The sequence below is a fragment of the Daldinia vernicosa genome (assembly GCF_022497035.1).
Source record: "Daldinia vernicosa strain CBS 139.73 unplaced genomic scaffold F5Y00scaffold_7, whole genome shotgun sequence".
Taxonomy (NCBI): domain Eukaryota; kingdom Fungi; phylum Ascomycota; class Sordariomycetes; order Xylariales; family Hypoxylaceae; genus Daldinia; species Daldinia vernicosa.
The window spans coordinates 122,372-145,668 of NW_025953923.1; the positions used below are offsets into that span (position 1 = coordinate 122,372).

At 48.0% G+C, this 23,297-nt stretch overlaps 7 protein-coding genes and 1 non-coding gene across 8 annotated transcripts; 4 read left to right on the forward strand and 4 right to left on the reverse strand.

Moving 5' to 3' along the window:
- Positions 1 to 1,730: 1,730 nt before the first annotated feature.
- Positions 1,731 to 2,913, forward strand: F5Y00DRAFT_190488 (signal peptidase 22 kDa subunit). The gene is made up of 3 exons (XM_048005162.1): positions 1,731 to 2,114; positions 2,212 to 2,499; positions 2,636 to 2,913. The coding sequence occupies exons 1-3, from the start codon at positions 1,972 to 1,974 to the stop codon at positions 2,871 to 2,873; spliced, it is 669 nt and encodes a 222-aa protein (XP_047868124.1). The 5' UTR covers positions 1,731 to 1,971; the 3' UTR covers positions 2,874 to 2,913.
- A 682-nt stretch (positions 2,914 to 3,595) lies between these two features.
- On the reverse strand, positions 3,596 to 7,097 carry F5Y00DRAFT_258610 (cysteine proteinase; the record flags this gene model as incomplete). The annotated part of the gene is made up of 3 exons (XM_048010735.1): positions 3,596 to 5,768; positions 5,819 to 7,026; positions 7,083 to 7,097. The coding sequence occupies 3 exons, from the start codon at positions 7,095 to 7,097 to the stop codon at positions 3,596 to 3,598; spliced, it is 3,396 nt and encodes a 1,131-aa protein (XP_047868125.1).
- Positions 7,098 to 7,872: 775 nt separating this feature from the next.
- Positions 7,873 to 10,892, reverse strand: F5Y00DRAFT_190538 (heme peroxidase). The gene is made up of 4 exons (XM_048005163.1): positions 9,648 to 10,892; positions 9,402 to 9,590; positions 8,738 to 9,347; positions 7,873 to 8,544 (listed from the first exon to the last, which is right to left on the reverse strand). Exons 1-4 carry the CDS (start codon positions 10,809 to 10,811, stop codon positions 8,042 to 8,044), a joined length of 2,466 nt encoding a protein of 821 aa, XP_047868126.1. The 5' UTR covers positions 10,812 to 10,892; the 3' UTR covers positions 7,873 to 8,041.
- Positions 10,893 to 13,207: 2,315 nt separating this feature from the next.
- On the forward strand, positions 13,208 to 13,299 carry F5Y00DRAFT_t27. Its single transcript has one exon. It is a non-coding gene; the product is annotated as a tRNA-Glu (tRNA).
- Positions 13,300 to 13,674: 375 nt separating this feature from the next.
- Positions 13,675 to 15,527, forward strand: F5Y00DRAFT_227529 (60S ribosomal protein L4-A). Its single transcript, XM_048006492.1, has 3 exons — positions 13,675 to 14,024; positions 14,155 to 14,305; positions 14,361 to 15,527. Exons 1-3 carry the CDS (start codon positions 13,820 to 13,822, stop codon positions 15,118 to 15,120), a joined length of 1,116 nt encoding a protein of 371 aa, XP_047868127.1. The 5' UTR covers positions 13,675 to 13,819; the 3' UTR covers positions 15,121 to 15,527.
- On the reverse strand, positions 15,528 to 18,204 carry F5Y00DRAFT_227531 (PLP-dependent transferase). The gene is made up of 3 exons (XM_048006493.1): positions 17,658 to 18,204; positions 16,950 to 17,562; positions 15,528 to 16,835 (listed from the first exon to the last, which is right to left on the reverse strand). The coding sequence occupies exons 1-3, from the start codon at positions 17,812 to 17,814 to the stop codon at positions 15,746 to 15,748; spliced, it is 1,860 nt and encodes a 619-aa protein (XP_047868128.1). The 5' UTR covers positions 17,815 to 18,204; the 3' UTR covers positions 15,528 to 15,745.
- Positions 18,205 to 18,279: 75 nt separating this feature from the next.
- F5Y00DRAFT_190609 (MTHFR-domain-containing protein) lies at positions 18,280 to 21,041 on the forward strand. The gene has a single exon (XM_048005164.1). The coding sequence runs from the start codon at positions 18,819 to 18,821 to the stop codon at positions 20,853 to 20,855; it is 2,037 nt and encodes a 678-aa protein (XP_047868129.1). The 5' UTR covers positions 18,280 to 18,818; the 3' UTR covers positions 20,856 to 21,041.
- Positions 21,042 to 21,607: 566 nt separating this feature from the next.
- Positions 21,608 to 22,916, reverse strand: F5Y00DRAFT_258615 (uncharacterized protein; the record flags this gene model as incomplete). The annotated part of the gene is made up of 3 exons (XM_048010736.1): positions 21,608 to 22,314; positions 22,427 to 22,570; positions 22,808 to 22,916. The coding sequence occupies 3 exons, from the start codon at positions 22,914 to 22,916 to the stop codon at positions 21,608 to 21,610; spliced, it is 960 nt and encodes a 319-aa protein (XP_047868130.1).
- Positions 22,917 to 23,297: the final 381 nt, after the last annotated feature.

Below are 23,297 nucleotides of genomic sequence, written 5' to 3' on the forward strand. Positions count from 1 at the left end.
TGGATCGGGTAGCATCTGCTTCATCGTATGTAAATATTCTTCTTCCATTGACTCTTTACTGCTTTCTTGCTTTTGGAAAGATAGCTCTTTGAAAATGCGTAACCCAACGCCCCTTACCTGCTGACCTTAGGTCCTTATTAGTGGTGCTCCTTTTGGGCCTATAGGTTCGTGGACATGGAAGATCCATGATGAAGGATAGTGAAAGCAGTATAGCATGATAGGTGAAAAGGAATATTGGGGGTTGTAAAAGGGAAATGGGTAATTAACTACTTAGAAACGGCCGTTCTTAGAATTCATTCTTATAGATTGCGTGCTTAATTTATCCTTGTCTTTATTAAGAAAACGATGACAACAGAGGAGCGAATAATGATGAGAACACAAAATAATTTTCCCTTTATTATTATTAAGATGTCCCCAGCGCAATGAAATGACGTTTTATCTTGATCCTTATCTTGGCCAAATATGTTCTCCAAGACCTTACCCTCAATAGTAAAAGTAAACGATATTCCCATTTGAGCCTGCGGTGGCCTGTCCTGTCTATAGCACACCTTGAATCGTATAATGATCGCCTCATAGCCCTAGTATAGCCGGTAACTCACTATTTAACCATTGATGATCATCGCCTCACCACGTTTGAGATATTTCATAGCCGGCTTTCTAAGCTGCTACTATCTAAAAACTGGATTAGATTTTAAGTCTTCAACTCAATTGATTCCCTTCACTTGGCCTAAAGTCGGCAAAAAGATGCCGGCCATGGTCTTCTGCGTACGTAATGATGCGCCGTGCCAACCCACTATACAGAGTTGCAATATTCTGTTGGAATTCATCCGTGAGTGATCATCGCTATGTAATTGATCTTGTGACCTCCAAGTTCTGCATGGGTCGGTGGTCTTGGAGAGAAGAGATATCCTCGTGCTGATCATCGACAAGGGACGGCTGAATACGTAAGTATATATATGGTAAGTAGTTGTTGTTGATATATCTTGGGGGTCTCAAACACTTGGAACTGGGATAACTTGGTATTTTTACACTTATAAAAACTTCTGAAGATATTATCTGTAGACTCGAGAATTATTTCAATCCAATCGAAGATCCCGAAAGACGATATCACCTTACTTAAATAAAGCCTTGAGCAACAACATTGTATTGAGACTTGAGTACCGCAATCAGCCATATGATGGTAGCATGGAGCCCAAGAACATACTGATGACCATCCTCCTGAGTTCAAGCGTCCAAAGTCTGGTACTCCCAGATGGTACACTTCAGCTCGCCCCATTGGATGCCCATGCTTCAGAATGGGTAAGTAATGGGCGTCGAATAAGTTTCATCAAAAAATCACTAACAAGATATAAATGCTAGGGGCCAGACCTGGCTAGTGCATATCGTCGCGATGAACCTAAATCTAAACCCGAAAAGCCTTCGTAATAAGTTATGAAGGGATCACGGGGTGAATCTAAGAAGCTTAGAAATAACATCGTTGTTGCGTAAGGAACTATGGGCCCGGGCTACGGAAACTTGTGACTATACACAATCAGGGCATCTCATCTGGAATCCTGTCGATAATAACTGCCTACATGAATGATGTCTATAATTCTGGGCCGTGCTACTAGAAAGCTAAATTAGATACGATCGGGGATATTGGCATTTAATTATAGTTGGTGAGAAGTTTGGAACCTATAAAGCACGAGACTGTAGTGTTTTGTATATGTATAGGAGTAATTGAAATAGGGGGGAGAACTTGACCCACAATGGAATAGGGGTGCCAAGAAGTGACACAAGCTCACATTGCTGATAAGAAGCCGATAAGCAATTATCGATAATGGACCTTGATAGACCTCCAATACGTGGCCTCACATCTTATCTTAGATCTGTCTTACATGTGAGCGACGACAAAGGACGCGACTATAATTACATACAGCTGTCCTCAATCCCCTTCCCCTTCCCCCAATCTTGGGGATCCGATCCGTCATCATGTACAACTCCCTAACCAGAATACAAAATGTATTCGGCTTCTTCACCACCGTCGCATTCGTCATCGCCGCTCTAATCGCCGCCTCCGACCTCGCCGCTCCCCGGACCCCAAGCGCGACGATAAAGCTGACCAACGCCCAGGTGTAAGTAAGAGAGAGCCTTCCCTTCCCTTCTCCTCCAACCACGTATCTCACTCAGACCACCCACCCAGTGTAGCTGTAGCTGACACGAAGAAAACAGAGTCAAGGGTCGACCGCACTACTACAGCACCAAGAAGGAAGAATACGCCATAATCAAGTTCTCGCTAGACGCCGACCTCTCGTCGCTGTTCACCTGGAACACCAAGCAGCTCTTCGTATACGTAACAGCCGAATGGCCCGCCGCCGACACCACGAACCAGACCAACAAGGCCATCATCTGGGACTCCATCATCACGAGCCCGAGCGCCGACCACCTAAGCAACCTAGGCCCCGCCTCCCTTAAGAAGCTGCGCAAGAGCGCCGCTGGCAAGACCATAGACCCAGGCCGGTACGACCCTTTCCCCTCTCCCCTCTCCCCTCTCCCCTCTCCCCTCTCCCCTCTCCCCTCTCCCCTCTCCCCTCTCCCCCTCCCCCTCTCTATCTATCCCCAGCCCACTACGCGCAAAATACTAACACCCCCCCAGCGGCAAACTCTCCCTCAAGAACCAAAAGCCCAAATACCAAATCACCCACCCCACCGGCAAGATCGCCTCGACCGACGACGTCACGCTGCGCGTGCACTACAACGTGCAGCCCTGGGTCGGCGTGCTGACCTGGAACCAGGACTCGGACTTCGGGCTGTGGAAGAAGATGGGCGACGGGCTTAGCAAGGCGTTCGCGTTGCCGGCGCTGAAGAAGAAGGAGGGAGAGAAGGCCCGGTAGGCTGTCTGGGAGAAAAAAGAAAAAGAAGAAAAAAAGCCGTGGGGAGAGGTGGGATATAGCGGTTTATAGGAAAAGAAAATCTACGCGTTATGATCTTGACGTTGGCCTGGTGAATTATTCTGTCTTGTGGAATCGTGAAATTGTCTGGTTATAAGGTGTGGATGTGAGAGATGCTCTAAACCCGAGTGTTTATGAAGGTGATGACCATAGGAGTGAGGAGGTAAAAATAATAAATCGCACCCACTAGGAGTATTTACGGAGGCATCGTGCTGAATATTGGTAGGTACGAAGATAATATTATCCATTTAGGGTTGAATATCCTTCACTGTAACTGCGCGGCTCTACCCTGAAGTCAATCGCTACCCCTAGAAGAGACTACGCGGCAATGCCCAACGACAACGGTACACCAAGGGGCAACAATCGAAACGCTTAACATCAGATCTACGCACACCAAGATCTACTAAGTAAAGTTAGACGTATTCCAGTCATTGACCACCCTACGTAACGCCCCGGACTCACGGAGCAAAGCCAGAATCGCTCTCCACAAGGGGTATACAGGGGTAAACTAATCAAACACAACCGCCCCAACGCCGTTCTTATGCAGACACCTATGAAGTCACCATGATGCTTCCCGATGCTCCTTAGTGAAATAAACGCCTCCATTTTTGTGTTCTCCCGACCTCCAACATCCCCCCTTTACATAGTATGCTGGCCTACGGAATTCAATCCGAAATATCGATAACATCCGAGTGAAGCGGCTCTTCGCGTAATTTGGCCGAGACCATCTTATCGCCGGGTTGCCGGCCGGCGAAGTAGCGACTTACTGTTATCTTCTCTTGATCCCGGGATTGATCGGCCGGTCTGTCGTGATTTTGGTAGGTCCCTTGGATTTCTTTAACTGGCTCTTCTGGTAAGTTGGCTCGGTTGAAATCGCCATGGATATGATTTGCGCTCCGTCCTTGTCCTTGGAGGACTTCCGGACCGTCAACAACTACAGGACTTTCCGGTGAAGAGCCACAGGGGGATTCAGGGAGTGGCGAGATGAACTTCAGAGTCTTGACTTGTTCAGGGTTGCTCACATTAGGCACGCTTATATTAGTGCTGGCCGCAGCCGGGGACTGAGGAAATGAACCAGGAACAGGCCGATTTTCCGAATTAGAAACAGGTCTGGTTCCTAGAGAGACCTCGGGGGTAGGCGATCTCGGTTTAGGCTTGGCCATGCTGTTCTCCTTGGGTATTTTTTGGGGGATATCCTCCTCCTTTTGTGGCCCAGACGCACCTCCGTTGATATCCTGCTCCTTCGCCAGTTGTTTGAGGGGTTGCTCATCTATTGGACCTCTAATTTTCTTCTTTAGCGACTCGGATTTGTTGCGTTTCTCTTCTTTATGAAGATCTTCTCGACGTTGCTGCTCTTTCTGAAGATCAAAAATCAAGTCTCTAATATCGTTTCGGAGCTCCGATGGATTTAGATTCCAGGCAATGGGTTTATGTAGGAGGATGTTACGAATAAACCCGTCGGGATCTTTGAGGAACTCTCTTATGTATCCTAGCAGATAGAGTCCGCAGTCGCAGTGATTTGTTTGCTGGGGGACCTCCTTAGCAGTCATACCCAAGGCCCCAGGATTTGGTATTTCAATGCCTTTCTTATCCTTGAGCTCTGCAATTAAATACTGTTTTAGACAGCTGCAAGCTGGAGAATGGGCCAATCCTAATGAATCGAGCGTGATAATTTTTGGCTGGTCCGGGCTATTTTTCCTAGTGCCCACGCCGTATCCTTTCGTTGTCTTCTTCCGCTGGAGGTTGTCATTCGATGGCACAATATGCTCTATATCCCCCTTGATACCATTGGGCTGCACATCTGTGGTTCCTTGTTTACAGCTGGGTGGCTGTGTATCCGTCTTCTGATTTTCTGGCTCCCGAGCTATTATCTGTTTAGCGATACCATTTGGAAAATCCGGGCTTTCGATTGACATACGGCTAAAGTGATTCGTGATATCGCTCTGTACTTTAGGTCTCACCGCTTCAAGGCTTCTGAGCTCATCTGCTGATTTCCTATTATCAGGGGTGCTAGAAACCTCACGGGAGGCTTCTCTGGAATCGTCGATATCCTCTTCGATAATGATCGTGTTCTTAGCGGTACTTTCCGTCTTTCCCGGAGAAGGGAGCAGTTTCGGTGCGTTATAGATGATTGCGACATACCAATGAGCAAATTCATTGATTGGGACGATAATATAATCTTTCGCGAAGAGGTCGACTTTAGAAGTCCATGCTTTGACACTATCATAGTTGATACCTTGAGCCGTCCTCGTAGTCTTGAGCTTTTCATAAAAATATGTGTTCTGGAAATAGATCCTTTGAGCAAGATCTGGCCTTTCTGCCTCCAACGTATGTTGGAGATAACGCAGATAAAAAATAATTAGATTATCGTTTAGAAACTGACCCTCGTCTAATCGAGGAATATCTTCCTTGTCGACGGTAGCTCTACTCTTGCCATGAAAGGGAAAGACGATGGAATTGCGCCAATCTCTCTCCCAGCCTATATGCTGGGTTGTCCAACATTCAGGTTCAGAGGACTCGGATTCCGAACTGGGGCCTTCCAATGCAAATGTAGAGCGAGTTCTATGGGGCTGTCGTCGAATATTATAGGGCTGAGGATCATCTGATATGACCGTTGTCTTGGAGTTTAACTGAGATGCAGAATGAGGCATCATCGTGTCCTTTAACTTCTCTCGGGGAGCTGGGGCGCGCGGTAGGTTGGTAACCCTTGCCTGAGATGCATTTGCGCGGTTGTGCTCGATTAATTTCACATCATCTCCCTTTGACATGTCGTCTCTAATAACAGCGCGGTTGATAGCGGTCCGCATCAAGTTTTCAAGCTCCTTCTCAAGGCGATCCCTAGGGATTACGTTAGCAGCCTCTCTAAACAGCGGGTTGTCAAATTTTACCGAGGTATAGATTCATCCACCAGACAATGCGACGCAGTGTCTCTTGCCCAATTAACGAACTTTCTAAAGTCCTTAGGAGACGAGAATTCGATCAATAGCTTTTGGCCCCCGCTTATTGAACCGTCGATGGCACGCTCAATAGAGACCACACGACAACTGGGTTGTGATGGGGCATGAAGCCTCCGGGCCTTTTGAAGATTGACTGTAAGATATGCATAGTCTTTCATAAGTTGACCTTCTGAATTCTCCGGATGGAGTATGTAGCTCATCTCTCGTAAATTTAGGAAACATCTATTCGCGCCGTCCGTTCTGTCTTCTTCATATTTTTGACCGCCCGATACAGCCCGAACGACACGAAGAGGCAAGTCAATGATTTTCGTAGCACGATCCGATTCGTTAAGCCCTCTCTCCGGGTCCTGTAGTCTAGTACGAGACGGCGGGGTGAATTTCGTTCGCGGAATATCACCCTTTTTGGACAAACTCGGGGATAAAGCAGATCGCTTCGTTGGCATCTTTTCTCTCATGTCTTGCGTTTCTGGTGCCAGCTCATCCGGGCTAGAAACCTGGTCATTCGATCCGTTCTCCTTCAGCATCGCAATATCAATGATTTCCTCCATCTTCTGGGCACCAGACGTTGTCTTGAAGCGCTTCCCAACGTCCTCGATAGAGTACCGTACCCCTTGAGTTTGGTGTGTTTGAGGGGTTACCATGACCTCTGCCCCGATGATCTCTACATCACCGTCGCTGTCCTCAATATCGGACTTTAGCAAAGGAGTCCCGGTGACAACCCCTCTATCTAGTTGTCCTACATGCTGCTTTGGAGTGTTATGTCGGGGCCTCTTCTTAGGCGACGGTCTCACGTAACTCTCCGAGGATCGAAATTCGGGGACTTTCGCTCTGGTCGAAGGCGCTCCTTTGGTGGACGATTGTGATATAACGGTATATTGAGACTCGCTGTGGTTGTCAAGGGAACGTTTGCGCGGTTTGGGACGGTCAGCAGCCCCATCGTGGTCAAATGCAAGGACGAACTGGGCCTGGGTGTGTGCATTGTACTCTTCGACTTTCTGGCGTTTCGGTGGTGGCGCAGTTAACGAGACTGAAGGGCGGCGTGTGGGTAACGATTGCACAGGGCGCGAGGAGTTCTGCTTGCTTCCATTAAGATTATTTACAGGTTTGACACCACCCAGTAAGTTAAGACGATCTTTCCCCTGTCGCGAGAATTAGATCTCATCCTAGAGTGTATGTGTCTGCCTCAAGCACGTACCGAGGGACAAGGCATATTGCCAGAGCCTGTGCGGAGGCGAAATAGGACTTAGTTCAGCGTAGGTCGGCCGTTGTTCGGATTTTTGAACCTCCCCGGCGATCTCGGAAAGAATGTCAGGTGAGGTTGGATTTGTGGAGGGTGTGTCCCTGTGATTTGGGGATTAGCAAGTTCTGGCAAACGCTGTTTGTGAACGGAAGCAGCTACTAGGGACGTACCAGTCGACATGCTTGACTTTAGGCCCTCGTTTTCGCAGCGTATAGATGTGCTAATGGGATGCGGTGGACACTAATAGGCATCGCTTTTTCAGCGGAAACGTTGACAAAAGAAGCTGCAGGTATTTGCGGTAGGGGGGACTAGGAAAACCTAGTGATTTAAGAGATCGCTTGCAATACGAGACGGTAAGTTTACGATAAGGCCCTCTGCAGAAGAAACCTAGGAGAAATAAGAATCATAACAAAACTACAGCGTTGGCTTAATGAGAGTGCGATATCCAATATTGTATGTAGACTGCAGACTTCAGAAAAGCAGGGTTAGGTAGTGGGGGGTGATTGCTTAATACGTATTTGCGCATATGATTCGTGATCCACGCCTTCCCTACATGCAACCAAAAAATCCATTCGCATGGAATAGTCAAGATTTGGATATCTGCAGGAGCTGCGGCTGCCAGTATTTGAGAATTTGGATGTCACTGTGCGTACTAACAGGTACACACTGTACTTGGGTCACCTACAGCCTACAGCCTTGCATTAAACCGGCTTACACTAATGACGTGCCACAAATCACCACCAACCCGTATTATTTATGTAAAGAGTAGCATCTTAATGAACCCCCAACTTTGATTCTTTATCGTCGATGCTACTTATATACCTCTAAAATAATCATCAATTTGTCCAGGAAGTGTTATATAATCCCCATATCAAATTCGGTTTATAACTTCTCAAACAAAAATACCCAGCGGTCTAAGGCACCAGACTCGACGTACTCGTCGCGAGTGCCGAAGAAGCTGTTGCTAGTTGGTATAACTCAAGTCTATTCCCAGCTCCGCAATATTCATAACGATCCCCAGCACAAACCATTTGACAATCGGCGTCAGGAGCTGGCGTGCTGAGACTATCAATAGTATTCCCACAATAACACTCTCGGCCATATTCAGTTGCCCAGTATTCAAACCCATTACAGTCGGCCGCGCATATTTCCAATGTCATAGTATCGTCTGCATAAGCTGCTCCAGTGAGAGCTCGGCCACCTGGAATCTCATTGTAACAGCCGACCCGGACGTACGATGATACAGTTGGTTTAGGAGCAAGCGTAGCAGTCGGGGCCGGCTGGCTAGCTGTGGTACTGTATAGCTCTATCCTATTGCTATCACCGCAATATTCTGTAGCATCTCCGCCGCATACCATGTTACAGTCAGTCAAGGGCGCATCTTCGCTCGTCGGGTGGAGCGAGTTGCCACAGTAGCCTATATGTAGTAATGTCAGTCGCATTACTTACTAGCCATTCTTCCGGGTTCAGAAACTCACACTATAATAAGAGTCAGATTACTTCTTTAAGCAATAAGTAAGGATTAGACGTGTCTTAGGAGCGAACTCCCTAATCAGCTCGACTGGGAGTCCAACACCTAGGATTAGTTAAAAGGAGAGGACATATGTTACATACCTCTCGTTTATACTCTGTGCCCCAGTAAATATAGTTCTTACAGTTATTCATACAATCTTCTAGTGTCATGTTGTCGTAAGCAAATGCGGCGCCACCGAGCGCTCGAGTTCCCTGTACAGTTGATTCTTTCTGGCATCCGACGAGCACATACTCACCAATGCTCTGTCTGTGATGCAAGGTCTCAGCTGGTGCTGTAGAAGAGGTAGTTGTGATGCTCACAGTAGTAGAGAAAGTGGTGGATAGCGAAACAGAAGTAGATGAGGCAGTTGGTGACCCGGGAGACGTTGATGGCTGTCCGGTGGTACATGCAGAAGTTGGTGGGTTTGGAAAGGGCTTGCATGTTGCTTCTAGTTCGCTTGCTGCGTTGAAGTCATCAGTAACAAAAGATGAATCGCTCCCGCTAATGACATCAATCTTTGATGCATACGCAAGATCTCCAAGGCCAGTAAAGTCCGCCGTATAGAAAGTATATGAGCCTACACAAGTACCTTCCGTCATGGTAATCGTGGCATTTTTTAGGGTAGGAACCGGACGATTAGGATCCCCCGTCGGGGTCTTATATGAGACGAACATATTTACAGGAAGGGATTTGCGATCGTTACGGACCTACAAGAATAAATCAGTAACTGCCTATGATTAAGATCATGAATGTTAATTTACAGCTGCGGTAATAGTGAGAGTGCCAGAAAGAAGACAGCTTTGAGGTTTTTGAATAAATATGATGTCTTGCATTGGGTATGTGTTTCCATTGTTATCGTACGTTTTGGTGGTTCCGTCGGCCATATTAAGAGTTACAGTGAAAGACGAAATTCCCGTGGATGTTGGGATAGCAGTATTGATGGGGAACCACTGACGCGTATTAGATCTTAGCTAAGAATATAACCATATATTGTGCTGTGGACTTACAATAAATTGATCATCGAACCCCTGAGTGGAACCTAGGAGGGTTGCTGTGTATGCGCAATTCGTACTACCGCAATCGTTACTCCCGCTTCGGTCCCTATAGTTCAGCGTTAAGCTAGAGATAGAATCCCCTCCTATATCAGTAGTTCGAACACGTATAAGTCCAGTCAGCTGCATTGTTGACGGATCAGAGTTAAGCGACAACTGCATATCAACTGGCTTTACAGAATATGGTTGAATGGGATCAGATAAAACCACTCCATCAGGCACAGTATCAATCAGCTTCTGAAGGACAGTTGCGCATATACTATTGAACTCAGCGGGACCTGCCATTGCTTTGACTGTGACGTTGCTGTCGTAGTTGAACACCTTGTAGTCTGCGTTCCTAGTGGCTTTGATCGATGGACCAACCACCAGGGGATTGGTAGTGTTACCAGCAATATATTCGGTGACAACCTTATTATCGAACGCTGCGACCGTCGAGTCCAAAGGAGCTTCGCCGTTTGAGGTAGACCCAACCGGGACGATTTCAGGAAATTCTTCTTCATGAACACCACCAATGGAATGGCCACATGCGGTGACTTGGATCATCTCGGTCTTGTTAAACCCCATTCGTGTAAACTGTTGCTCGAATGTGAAGGCAGAATTCTGTGGTAGCGGAACACCTATGGGACCAGCCGCAAGAGCATCGACCCTTCCGCCGGCAACAGGCACCGCCGGACCACCGCAAGATCTAACGGCGTAGTATACGCCCAAAGCGATTAGATCCGCGACGCCAGACCGACTAGTATAATAGTCGGCCATGAACTTAAGAGTCGTATTGAAACCTGGACCGATATTGTCCGAGCTGGTTAGCTCGTATTGCAAGGAACCATCTAAGCCGCCAGCTCGTATGCCGCTCAGATACGTGGTCGTAGCCATATCATGAAAGGCTGCCCGTAGCCATTCGGCAGCATTCTGTCGACCAGGTCCAGATGCTTCGTTGGAGCACGGAATAACAGTCCCGCCAAAGTCTCTGGCTCTGTAGCCTTCGACTTGGTACATGATCTCCTCGAGTTCATCGTTGGGGGACGGCCAAATTGGATCGGCCCTTGTGAGAATGCATAACCACACCATCCGCCAAATCACAATGCCCCAATGTGTCATGAAATAAGGTGAGTTCCACATGGGATATTAAACTGAAGGTAAGAAATGTCGAATGGTGGGGCCAGAAATAGGTTTCTCACCAAGAAGATCCTCTCCGGACAACAGCGCTCTCTCAGCTGATAGATATCCGGATTGGCATAAGGGCAGATAACACGGAAGCCGGACTCGAGATCCATGATGATATTATATCTGAGTACTTAGGATATAGTATTTTACCGTCGCCTCGACAATCGTCTCATGTCTAACAATGTCTGGGCAATTTCTGCGAGATAGGAGGGCGAGCCGCCGAGACTGACGGCTGTAACACCCCTGCAGCCATAAAATACGAGACCTCGCAGTAATGCAAGATGCAACGCTACTTCGGGTACTGGTCGAAAGCGGATTGGTTTGTGATAGCCTTAGGCGACAACTGTAAGCCGTAAATTAGTTAAAATAACTAGCCATGTATATTTGTTTAGTTATAGAATCTCAAGAGTAGACTGGAGGAGACGTCACAGGTATCCGTTACATATCAACGGATATTTTACATGTTAGGTCGTAGATGAGAGTACGACGCGGGAGAGCTCTAAGGAACAGAAAGGGTCGTATAGATACATGTTGAGCATTCCGATTGAGTCATTAGTGAATATTCCATACTTTGCTCTCCTAAATCTATGTGGCTATTGTTGGTCAGAGGCTAAGCAGTCATTTGGTCAGTTCCACGTTTAATTAACCACTCCAGACCAGCGGAATTCGTTTTCGTAAGCCACCGAGACGGGGGACTTTCCGTATTAGTATAAACAATGACCTGTAGTGTAAATGACGAGTAGCCTGACTTTCGGTAGCACAGCATCTCGAGCTTGGTATAATTGAACCCAATATAAAGATAGGCTTGATAGAACCTTATGCTATACGACTTCAAACCGTTGGCCGTTGGCACTATGCCCGGGCAAAAATTTACGGAAGGCCGATGATGTGGATATATATATATATATATATATATATACACGACTGTTACGGCGCTGGCCGAGTTGCCGGGTCCTCGGAATTATGAGTTAGGATTTGGTTTGAGCGATCTATTTTGCTATAGCACGTATCTTGTAGTGATGAGGTTCCCACACCGAGTTGAGATAAGCGGAGTCTCAAGTGCCTCAACGATTCAATGGTTCTAAAAAGATATCATATGTCGTAGTGGCTAATGACCGGAGTTAAAATTTTGCCGGCGTAATATGTGGTCTGCTGGACACAGACAACATTAAAGGCTTCAGATAAGCGAATAATACCCCCAGCTTTAAGCGCTATTGGATGTGGAAGGAAATAAGAAATATTATATTTCTTTTTTTTGATCCGATAGCTATCCAAATGGAAACACGTGCATGAGGCGGGACTACCTATTTGAAAATTAATGCAAGTAGTTTGCAACGAGGATCAACAGCGGCTCGGGAAAGCTAAGCTCTTGGATCCTTGACCACTAATAGAAAAGATCTAGACTCTGCAAGAGCAGTGCGGATTACTTACATACATGCAATCGGCGTCTCCAACTCGGCACTATTTGAATTTGTAACTTCCTCTCGCATCTTAGCGCCCGCCATCTCACCAAGGCAAACAACTCAGGCCGGCGAATGTTATCGAAGCAATTGTAAAGTTGGATAATACTTGTAAGAAACATTATGATATGTGATATGGTAGATGCGGTTTGCTTAGGCTTTTGGGGTCTATATAGATAAGAAAAATCGGATTGCGACGGTGCATCGGCCTTTATTCCCGTCGCAGAATTCTGCTTGATTTCACTTGTAGTATGATAAGACGACAGTTGCGTAATTTTACCTAATTAACATCCCGATACTCAAACTCCGGGGCAATCCGCCTCCCGTGTAACTCAATCGGTCCATAATTCTTTTATAGTAAGTGGCATACATCGTCATTGGCGAATTCATTAGCTTCTTAGGTTTCCTATAGACGGGCTAGATACCTACAATTAGATGAACTATACACGTAAACACTTGTCTTCTATCCTTACAAGACCAGAGTCCGTGAGTTGAACTACTCTAGATAGACTGACCTCGGACGGGGTTGTGACAAGTCTTTTTCCAACTCAATTACCTGGTACCGGTATTGATTAAATCTGCGGCTGTCTGTAGCAACCGATGATATGCTAAGTTGCGACCTGTAAATAGTGTAAGGGATATTATTATAGCTAAGACTTACTTCTTATAAAACAGCTATGTAATATCTTCTTTCAGGCGTTATATTAAACAGGACTTGTTTGCGACGCATTATATCAGGGCCGCTAGCGAAGTTTAGAATAGCTACCTGCCGATGACGTAAATTTTATCTAACAACGACTATTGTACCTCCGGGCTGCGAACCGTGATTTTACCGCCAGCTAAGAGAATAGAATATAAATAGAATTTTCAAGCATTTTAGTACAGCATCCATCCGAATTGGTGTAGTGGCTAACATTTGACGCTCTCAATGATTCAAGAATCAATGAACCGTCAAGCCCGGGGTTCGATTCCCCGATTCGGAGTTTCTTTTTCGTATTTATTTTTCCGTTTATCTGGACCAAAAATTTTTTTTTTGCCCTTAACTTTGTCAATCGTTTTGTATCGATAGAATCCTCGGTGGAAAGTTGATTGGCACTTGTGAATGAGCTGTTTATCATGGTTCAAATTATATTGGAGGGGCAACTTTAGGTATGAAGCTATTGATATATAGAAAATGCTTATATACCTAAGTACCCAGGTACCACTTAGATGCATAATGCATCTATAAGAGTTGGTGTAAAAATAGTGGGGTCCTTCTCCGAAAATTCGCTTAGCCCTCGCGCAAACCCACAAGAAAATTAATTCTCTGGTGGGCTTTTTGATTTTTCGCAGTTCAACATCACCAAATCGCAACTTGAGACCATCAACACCCAGCGTCGAGGTAAGTTCGCAGAAGCTAGGCTCTCTTCATTCCCCTTCAATTATCTTTTCTGGTCGGTCTTAATTCGACTCACATGCTCGCAATTGACTAACCAACATCACTTTAGCATTACGACCTTTACGATGGCCTCTCGACCGACTGTCACCATCATCGGCAAGGATGGTTCTCCCTCGGGAGCTACCCATACCATTCCTACCGTGTTTTCCTCCCCGATCCGACCTGATATTGTCCAGCAAGTCCACACTGGAATGGCCAAGAACAAGCGACAGCCCTATGCTGTGAGCGAGAAGGCCGGTCATCAAACCTCTGCCGAATCTTGGGGAACTGGTCAGTAGTCTTCATATTTTATTTGGGTGTGGGGAAGATGGTGATCAAAATGTCTGCCGTGGATGATTCTCCACGCAGGAATCAGGGTTTAGAGATGGCCATTTTTGCAATTACTGACCGTTTTCATCAGGTCGTGCCGTTGCCCGTATTCCCCGTGTCTCTGGTGGTGGTACCCACCGTGCCGGTCAGGCTGCCTTCGGTAACATGTGTCGTTCCGGTCGCATGTTCGCCCCTACCAAGATCTGGCGAAAGTGGCACATCAAGATCAACCAGGCCCAGAAGTGAGTGATATAATTCGACTAACCTCTTGACTATGTAAACTAATATCTCGAAAAGGCGATTCGCTACTGCCTCTGCTCTTGCCGCTTCCGCTGTAGCCCCTCTACTGCTCGCCCGCGGTCACCAGATCTCTTCCGTTCCGGAAGTTCCTCTGGTCATCGACTCGGCTGCCTTCGAGGGTGGTGCTGCTGCCAAGACTGCTGGTGCCCTCGCCATCCTGAACGCTGTTGGTGCCGCTGCCGACATCGAGAAGGCTAAGAAGACGAAGAAGCTACGCGCTGGTAAGGGTAAGCTAAGAGGCCGCCGCCACCGCCAGCGACGTGGACCTTTGGTCATCTACGACCCCGAGGTTGATGGCAAGGAGCTTGTCACTGGTACCCGCAACCTTCCCGGTGTCGAGACCAGCTCTGTCTACGCCTTGAACCTCCTCCAGCTCGCCCCTGGTGGTCACCTCGGACGATTCATCGTCTGGACCTCGGCCGCTTTCAAGGCCCTCGACAAGATCTACGGCACCACCTCCAAGCCTTCAGAGTTGAAGAAGGACTTCCTTCTACCTTCCAACCTGGTTGTCCAGGCTGATCTGAGCCGTCTGATCAACAGCTCCGAAATCCAGAGCGTCCTCAACGCTCCCAAGGGCGGTCCCTTGACCAAGCGCGCTGCTGTGCAGAAGAACCCTCTACGCAACAAGCAAGTCATGCTACGCTTCAACCCTTACTACGCCACCTTCGTCAAGGAAAAGATTGGTCAGCAGAAGGTGGAGGAGGGCAAACCCCCTAAGCCCTCCAAGATTTTCCTGGAAGTCCTCCGCGAGGATTAGATTAGACTCGCTTGGTGAGCAGCGTAGTCTAGGGGATGGGAAACGGTAAATCGGTTGCAATAGTCACGGCGTACTGGATCATAGGGACTGATGAATCAATCAATGACATTCTTATTATGATCGCCACTTCCCACCTCGTTGGTGATCGTCTATGCATCATAGCAAGCTCTTCAAGGGTAATCTATCAAGCTTATCTTTTTAACGCTCTATGAGTTCGTGTGCCGTAATTATGTCCGTTAATTCTTGCTAAGCTTGGATCTTGCTGTAGGTATCTTGTCCCGGTTTAATTGCCGTCAAATATGGCCTTACAACCTCGTGAAACACTTGTAACGAGCCAACTAATAAGTCAGACCACCCATCCAGTCCCCTTCATATCACAGGAACCCAATGCCTATAAGACTATTATGATCGAGGAAATTTATTCGTTATATTCGTTCTAAATTGAAACACCTTCTATCTCCAAAGTAAATATATACCCAAATGATACTTGATATATCCAAAATTTGACTTCCTGAGCAGCTATGTATATTTCACAATGCTGCTCACTTGGGTCCTGCACGTGGCATGTCTTACAAGTTCGACCTAGGTATCTATCTACATCTCCTTTATATATCCGTGCAAAACCCTAACATCCCATCCAACTCCCCAAATTCACCAGACCCTCCTCATCCTGCTCCTGGATCTGCGCCGCACTAGCATCGTCGAGCAGGGCCTCGAGTTCTTTCACATTCTTGATCCGCCAGAACCTCTGGACGCCCTGGCCGAAGCGCAGTGAGCACTTGTCGATATTCTCCTCTGTCTCGGCCGCGAAGCACAGCCTGTAATACGCCCAGCCGCGCTCGTTGCGGATTTGTTCGGTCGCGCTGAACATCAGGCCGGGACTGATTAGGACTCGGAACGGCTTGCGCGTGAGGAAGATCATGAGCGCGGTGGACAGCGCAACGCCGTTTATGATGTTGCCGCGGGACCCGGCGGCTTTCCACAGCGGGTGCGTCTCGAAGCGCATGTGAAGCCATAGGAACATGCCGCCGCGAGGCCATTGGAAGTCGTAGAGCTGGGTCTTGGTGATGACGCCCCAATCGGAATCGGACTCGCGCATAGGTGTCGATTGCTTTAGTTGGTACGCATTCTCTTCGAGGATCTTGCACATGCGGTTCATGCGCCTCTCGTACTGGCCCCGCAAGCCGGCTAGCCATCGCACCCAGCCATCCATTTTCCAGCCGCTGAAAGTAGCCCGGCCCCTCGCAGATCGGGATGCGAATGCGGCTGATGCCTCGGGTTGCGGTCCCATGATAGTCTCGGCAACTACAACCTGGACGAAACCGGAGGGCTGCTGTGTGCCCGTCTCGCTAACACGGAGGATACGCTCACAAATCGCCGGGCTCGAGGTAATCCATCCCATTCGGCAGCCAGGAGCTACAGTCTTGGAGAAAGTATCCAATCTCACAACCCGTCCGTCTATATCGACACTCAGGAATGATGGCGCCAGAGAATCCAGGAATTCATACCCAGATTTCCTTTCAAGAGTATTCGCTACTTTTGGTTCCGGGATTGGTAAACCCCTTGCTTTCGCCTCCTCAACCGCTGCCGAAGGGTACTGGAGGTACCAGTAAGGGTCATCCTCGATGATAATGACGTCGTATTTGCTGCAGATCGAGTACAGTTCTTTCCTCCTCTCCAGAGACAAAACACCGCTTGTTGGGTTATGGCCCATTCTGCAGAATTATGTTAATAAGCTGCGTATTTTCCCAAGTAGGTCTATATCGTGGAATTTCGCATCCGAGGACGCTAGGTCTCATAAATGAATAATTAGGTAGGACAAAACTCACGTTACGGTATACAGCAAATGCGGACGTTTCCCCTTGCTGTGATCCCAGTTTGCGAGGGCATCCTCCAAACTTCCAGGACCATACGGCAACATGCCTCCATCATCCATTTCGATGGGTACGGCTTGGATTCCTCGGGGTTGTGCCTGGGTGAGCACATTTGCGTACATGAAAACTTCGCACAGCAATCCTGGTCGCTCCCAGATATCATTTTTCCCTTCTACCCAGACGTTGCTGAATACCTCTAGCGTCTTAGACATGCCGTCTGTTGAGCCGACTGTGAATATAACCTCAGGTCCGCCCCTATAAGGCACATTTGGATGTAGGTAATCCCGCGTGAATTCGCGGACGAATGAAAGCAGCGGCGGGTATCCATCAGCTTGGCCGTATTGTAAGGCAGAAGCAAGATCTATCTTCTTCCTCGGGTCTGAGGCCGGAGCATCGTGAGGTACGACGACGTGTGAGGCTACGGCCCGGTTTGAGATGGACGTTGCGGCTAGTTGGGAAGATAGCGTGCCGTCGGGATCCGGATAGTTGGGCGTCGGGGTCCATCGATCTGGTTTCGCGGTCTGGGCTTCCAAGGTGTCGAAGGGGAAGAGTTGGGCACTAGGGAGACCTATTATCAAGTTATCAAGTTTAATGTTAGCCTTAAAGAAAGATGGGCACGAAAGGCTAATATGTAAAGGTAGGACGACGATAGGTGTTTCGTACCACCTGCAAGTTGGCCGATGTTCGGTATTTGGAAGTATTTATAGAATTCCTTCATTCTACTTGGGGCCCGAGCCTTCGTTACATCCGAATAGTGGTGAGACATATCTTTCGGCAACGGCGGTGCCGTGTCGACAATGGTATGATTAGATGCCTCCATCGTGAGCCCAAGCCACGTGTTCCCGATTAAGATAGATATTACGATTGTGTACTGTACACTGTTTTAAGATGAAGTAAATACAATTCCGAAGATAGAGTTAAGACAGGAAAAGGGATTAATACGGATGTCTAGGTACATAATGTAGGGCGCAAATGTAGGGATTAGGTACTGTCTACACTAGGTATTATGTATGGTTCCTTATCTTAAGTAGGTATGTAGGTGTCATTGCGCCTTTGGATTGCATTAGCATAAGCAGACGCCCTACGATTTGGTGAGTTGGAATTTGGATTAGAAATGAGATTGAGGATGCAGATAGCCAGATAGCCTAGTGAGTTTTGGGAATAATTCCGAGAAGGCGATTCAGGGGTCCAGACAATCCGAACATGGAAAGTGCAACCCGACGCTCCGTTTACCATCTGAACTTCTGAAGTATGTACCTACCTAACCTACCTAAACCTTCCCATCTTTGGATTTATTAGGTAAGAAATAAAAGTCTTGGTATGTACGGCCATGCTTTGCGCCAGTTCCATGTCCCGTAATGCGGGGTTCCATGCAGGTACCCCACATCGATGTCAGACCTCGCCGACCGGAATCTTTACATAGTAAAATTTCCACAAAAGACAAAAGAAAGTCAGTCGTACAAGCTGCAGAGGCCAACATATAAGGCACTGTTTACGAGAAGCCAAATACTGTACGAAAGGACCACTACACGTCGATTGCGGTATTTTGGACTAAGATATTACTATTACTACATGCCTTTATATTTTATTAGCGCTGTCCTTACTACCTACAGTGTAGCCATCTGTAGCTCCATATCGACTGGACTCCCTTCGTGCCGATCCGGCCTCTACTAGGCCAATTACTCTATAGGTATCATATTTTCGACTTGCCCTCGGTGTTGGGCCATAGTCTAACTTAGATATACTTCCGTATTCTAGATTGTATTCTAGATTTAAAAATACCTCGCCGTTTACAACAAACCGTGCTGAGCGAAACTATTCGATATGGAGAAAATCACGGACAAGATAGCCGCTTTGCCGGCCGATTCGAATTACTTCTCGCTCGAGTTTTTTCCTCCGAAGACCTCTATGGGATTCTCTAACCTACGCGACCGTCTTGATCGAATGGCGCGAGCGCTGCGACCTCTCTTTGTAAATGTAACATGGGGTGCTGGAGGATCCACCGCTACGAAGTCGCTCGAGCTGGCCGAGATATGTCAGAGGGAGTTGAACTTAACTACATGTCTACATTTGACATGTACAAACATGAGCCGGAAATTGATCGATAGGGCATTAGAAGATGCGAAGGCATTGGGTATTAGGAACATCCTAGCCCTGAGGGGCGACCCTCCAAGAGCCGCGGAATATCAAGATCCGAACGAGAGTCCCGAGGATGCTATAGACGAGACTTTTGAATGGGCTATTGATTTGGTGCGGTATATAAGGAAGACTCATGGCGATTATTTCTGTATCGGCGTCGCCGCATACCCCGAAGGCCATGCCGATGAGAGCCATCCTATGGGTCAGAATTTGGAACATGACCTTCCCTACCTGGTCGAAAAAACCCTCGCGGGAGCCAATTTCCTTATGACGCAATTATTCTTCGACACGGAAGCTTATGATAATTTTGAGCAGACCCTGAGGAATCACCCCAGCGGCGCGTTCAAGACGATTCCCATCATTCCCGGGCTGATGCCCATTCAGAGCTACCAGATGATCAAGCGAACAACGAAGCTCAGCCATGCTCAGATACCGGACACGATAATGTCCCGTCTAGATGCTGTGAAGATGGACGATGAGAAAGTGAAGAGCGTTGGTGTAGATATCTTATGCGAGATCGTCGAAAAGGTTAAGGAGATCAAGAAAAGAACTCCTGGACCTAGAGGATTCCATTTCTACACCTTGAATCTCGAAAAGGCCGTATCTTTCATCATCGAGAGAACGGATCTCATACCACTCAGCACTCCTATCGAAGAAGAGGAAGAAGAGGCAATCAAAGATATCACGTCCAAGATCCCGGCACTCCAAGTTAACGGATCTCTGGACCACGAAATACTCCCTCAGACACGAGAGAATCCCCGAAGTCGCAGGCAATCGAACGTTAGTTCGGAAACTCGCAACCGGGTCATCATCTCCGGACGACCGGTCTCGCACCCCGAATACGAAGCTACCTCGGCCGAAGCCAGTATACCGGCAGATCCCATCAACAGCCGAGCTAACACCTTGGCGATTTCCGAAGGCGAGGGCGTCCTCGGCCGAGAAGCGACTTGGGACGACTTCCCCAACGGCCGATGGGGTGATGCCCGATCCCCCGCCTACGGCGAGATAGACGGGTACGGGCCTAGTCTACACGTCTCCCACGCGCAAGCTGTCAGTCTCTGGGGACACCCGACCAAGCGGGAAGATATCAACGATATAATGGTCCGGCATCTGAAAAAGGAGCTCTCGGCCATCCCGTGGAGCGAAGAGGAGTTCTACGAGGAGACCGGGATGATTACCGAGCAGCTCATCCAGCTGAACAAGAAGGGCTGGTGGACCGTCGCTTCGCAACCCGCCGTCAACGGCCTGCGCTCGTCCGATCCCGTCTTCGGCTGGGGTCCGCAGCACGGTTTCGTGTTCCAGAAAGCCTTCGTAGAATTCTTCATCCCGTCCGCCGACTGGAAAGTCCTTCTCGAGAAACTCCAGAGCTCCGAGGTTCAAGATACGATATGCTTCTACGCGGCCAACGCCGCGGGGGACTTCGTCTCGTCCGACTTGACAGGAGGTCTGGCGGGCGAAGTCAAGGAATCGAGTACGAACGCGGTGACGTGGGGCGTGTTCCCGGGCAAGGAGATCGTCACGCCGACTATTATAGAGGAAGTCAGCTTCAGGGCGTGGAGCGAGGAGGCGTTTGGCATATTTGGCGAGTGGGCGCAGATCTACGGAAAAGGGTCGGAAACCGAAAAGTTGCTCGAGAAGGCCAAGGCAGACTCGTGGCTGGTCAATATCATTCACCATGATTTCGTGGACAAGGACGCGTTATGGAGGTTACTTCTCGACTAGTTAAGTTAAATAGAAGAAAGCATGCGAGATAGTATTCATAAGAGCAGAACAATTGGTGTGCCTGCCTAGATAGGTAGATGAAACCGTTAGTGTCTATCTAATTCATTCGCAGACCAGTTTTTTTGAAATTCATCGCAAAGCGAGAAAAAAACAACTTCTCGTGTTATATGAGGACCAGCTTGTAAATCAGAGCAGAATAACGAGATGAAATAAAAACTATCGCAAATGTACCAGCAGGCAGATATATCGAAATGTTGGTGAAGATAAAAGAGTGACGGCATACATAGTTGTCTTGATTTTGCCCCCCCTAATCTGTCCAGATGCCCCCATGTCCATAAACCCTTAAGTTGTTACCAACTCATATATCTCCCGTCAGATGAGAGAATATAGGGTATCTCGCCCTTTATCGGTAAAATCACAAATTATCCATCCATTGCTTTTCTTTTTCTCTGTTTCTCCCCTCCCTTTTGCCGATCCTAGTACTGATAACGAAATGCAGTAAAAATGAAGAGACGACGATACGACGATCTTGTATAAACTGTGATGAGAAGAGGCGGTATGCCGGCATGAAGTCATGCATTAATCATTCGTTCGCGAGGGCGTCGAATTAATGGAAAGGGAATGGACGATAAACCGAACGCCATAGGACCTGTTGGTCGTCATAAATACCGAAAGAAGAGAGGGTGATGGAAACAAGTGCGATATCTAGCATTCGCACTTTAGCCGCAGCCCGGATTATGGGATCGTTAATATTAGACCTCTCCATCTGCAAGCTCGTCGTCGTCGTACACGCCGCTGCTACCAACGAAGGGGTCGTCGTGGCCCTCTCTAATGGGACTATTCTCCTCCGACACCAGATCTGAATCTGGGTCAGCCTTTAATTGTGGCGCGTGCGTGAATGTTCTAGACGGGGGCGGGGGTGTGTCCTCGCTTAGATCGACGAATTGGACCTGACCCTCGTTGTTGCTGGGGTGTGCCGACTTCGAGCCACTGCCGAAGAGGGAGCGCGTGACATCTTTACCACCGCTGCCACCGTTGCTGTTGTTCTTAGCGGGCGTGGGCGTGGGCGTGTTATCCGCGTCGATGCTATTGGGACCTTGGGTGTTGCGGCGTTTGGGTGTGGGAGTGATCTGAAGGAGATCGTCATCATCCGAGCGGAGATCCTTTGTATCGTAGTCGGTCTCAGTGCTCTCAAGGCCAGTATCGTCCTCGGACAAAGTCACTTTCTTAGGGCCCCGTTTGCGCTTCGAAGAGGCCGCGGTAGAGGGGGTACGGCCGCCCCTGCTCGTAGGTGTTGACGCGGCGGAAGCCTTGGCGCGTGTAGGAGCGTCGAGCTTAACCTCCCAGGGGTTTTTGTTTTCCTCGACGGCCTGTCGCTGCGCGCGACCCAGAGCTTTCACATCGCGCATCTGCCACTGTATGCCGGCAACAGTAGACTCGCCAAAGAGCTTATGAATTTCTGCAATAGATTATCAGTTACTTCTTCCATTTTAATAGGTTAAAGAAAGTCTTAACGATAAGGGAAACTAAGACTAGGAAATGCAGCGATGCGAGAGGGATATGAAATATACCTCCAGCCTCGACAGGCAACTCGCCCGGGTCCTTTCTTTGGTTCATAAACCAGTCGACTTGCAACTTTCCCAGCTGCTTAATAGGACGCAAGCGGTGTTCTATAGCGGATCCCGTGCTACCTCCGCCTACTAGTAACGCAATCACTACTGTCACATCAGCTCGTGGTGGAAACAGTAGATCTATCTACTACAGGCAGACACTATAGAAACATAACCGTTTCGACACCTCTATCCCAAGGTAGTGCGATCCGACTTGTATGTATTCTGATCGCACCGTCCCTACTGGCCCCCCAATAGGACATAGAACATACATCGAGAGCAGTTCAAGAGAACAGTATAGAATAATTCAAGCAGAGGATCACAAATATAGAGCACACGTACCATCGTAGTCAAGTTTGGCTTTGCCTTCGAGAGATGCGACCACGGCAGCTAGTAGACGAGTACTAGTCTCGTAGGTCTTAAAATTTACTCGGTTTCGAGTAGGAGCCATCGTGGGCGTTGTAAAGGCGTTACTATACAGTGATGTTAGAGATGGCTGACGCTGAGACAATCGCGAGGCTAGAGAATTGTGTATTGATGCGAACTAAGGGAAGGCAACAACGTTAAGATGCTGTATCGGAAGGAGTCGACAAGACACCCAAGATACCCGTAAAGAAAGGATAGGTTGTTTACGTGTAGAACGGTCAAATGTTTAGAAGGGTGGGGGGGCGACGTTTAGACGATGCAGAATAGATAGTAAAGGGGAAATTAAAGCTGCTAGGCAAACGAAGTTAAGTCTGAGAAGATATGGGGAATGGGAGGATGTTGAAGGTTATAGAAAGAAGTATTGGTGATCCTAGCAGCAGTAGATTGCCTAGGTACTTTAGTAGGT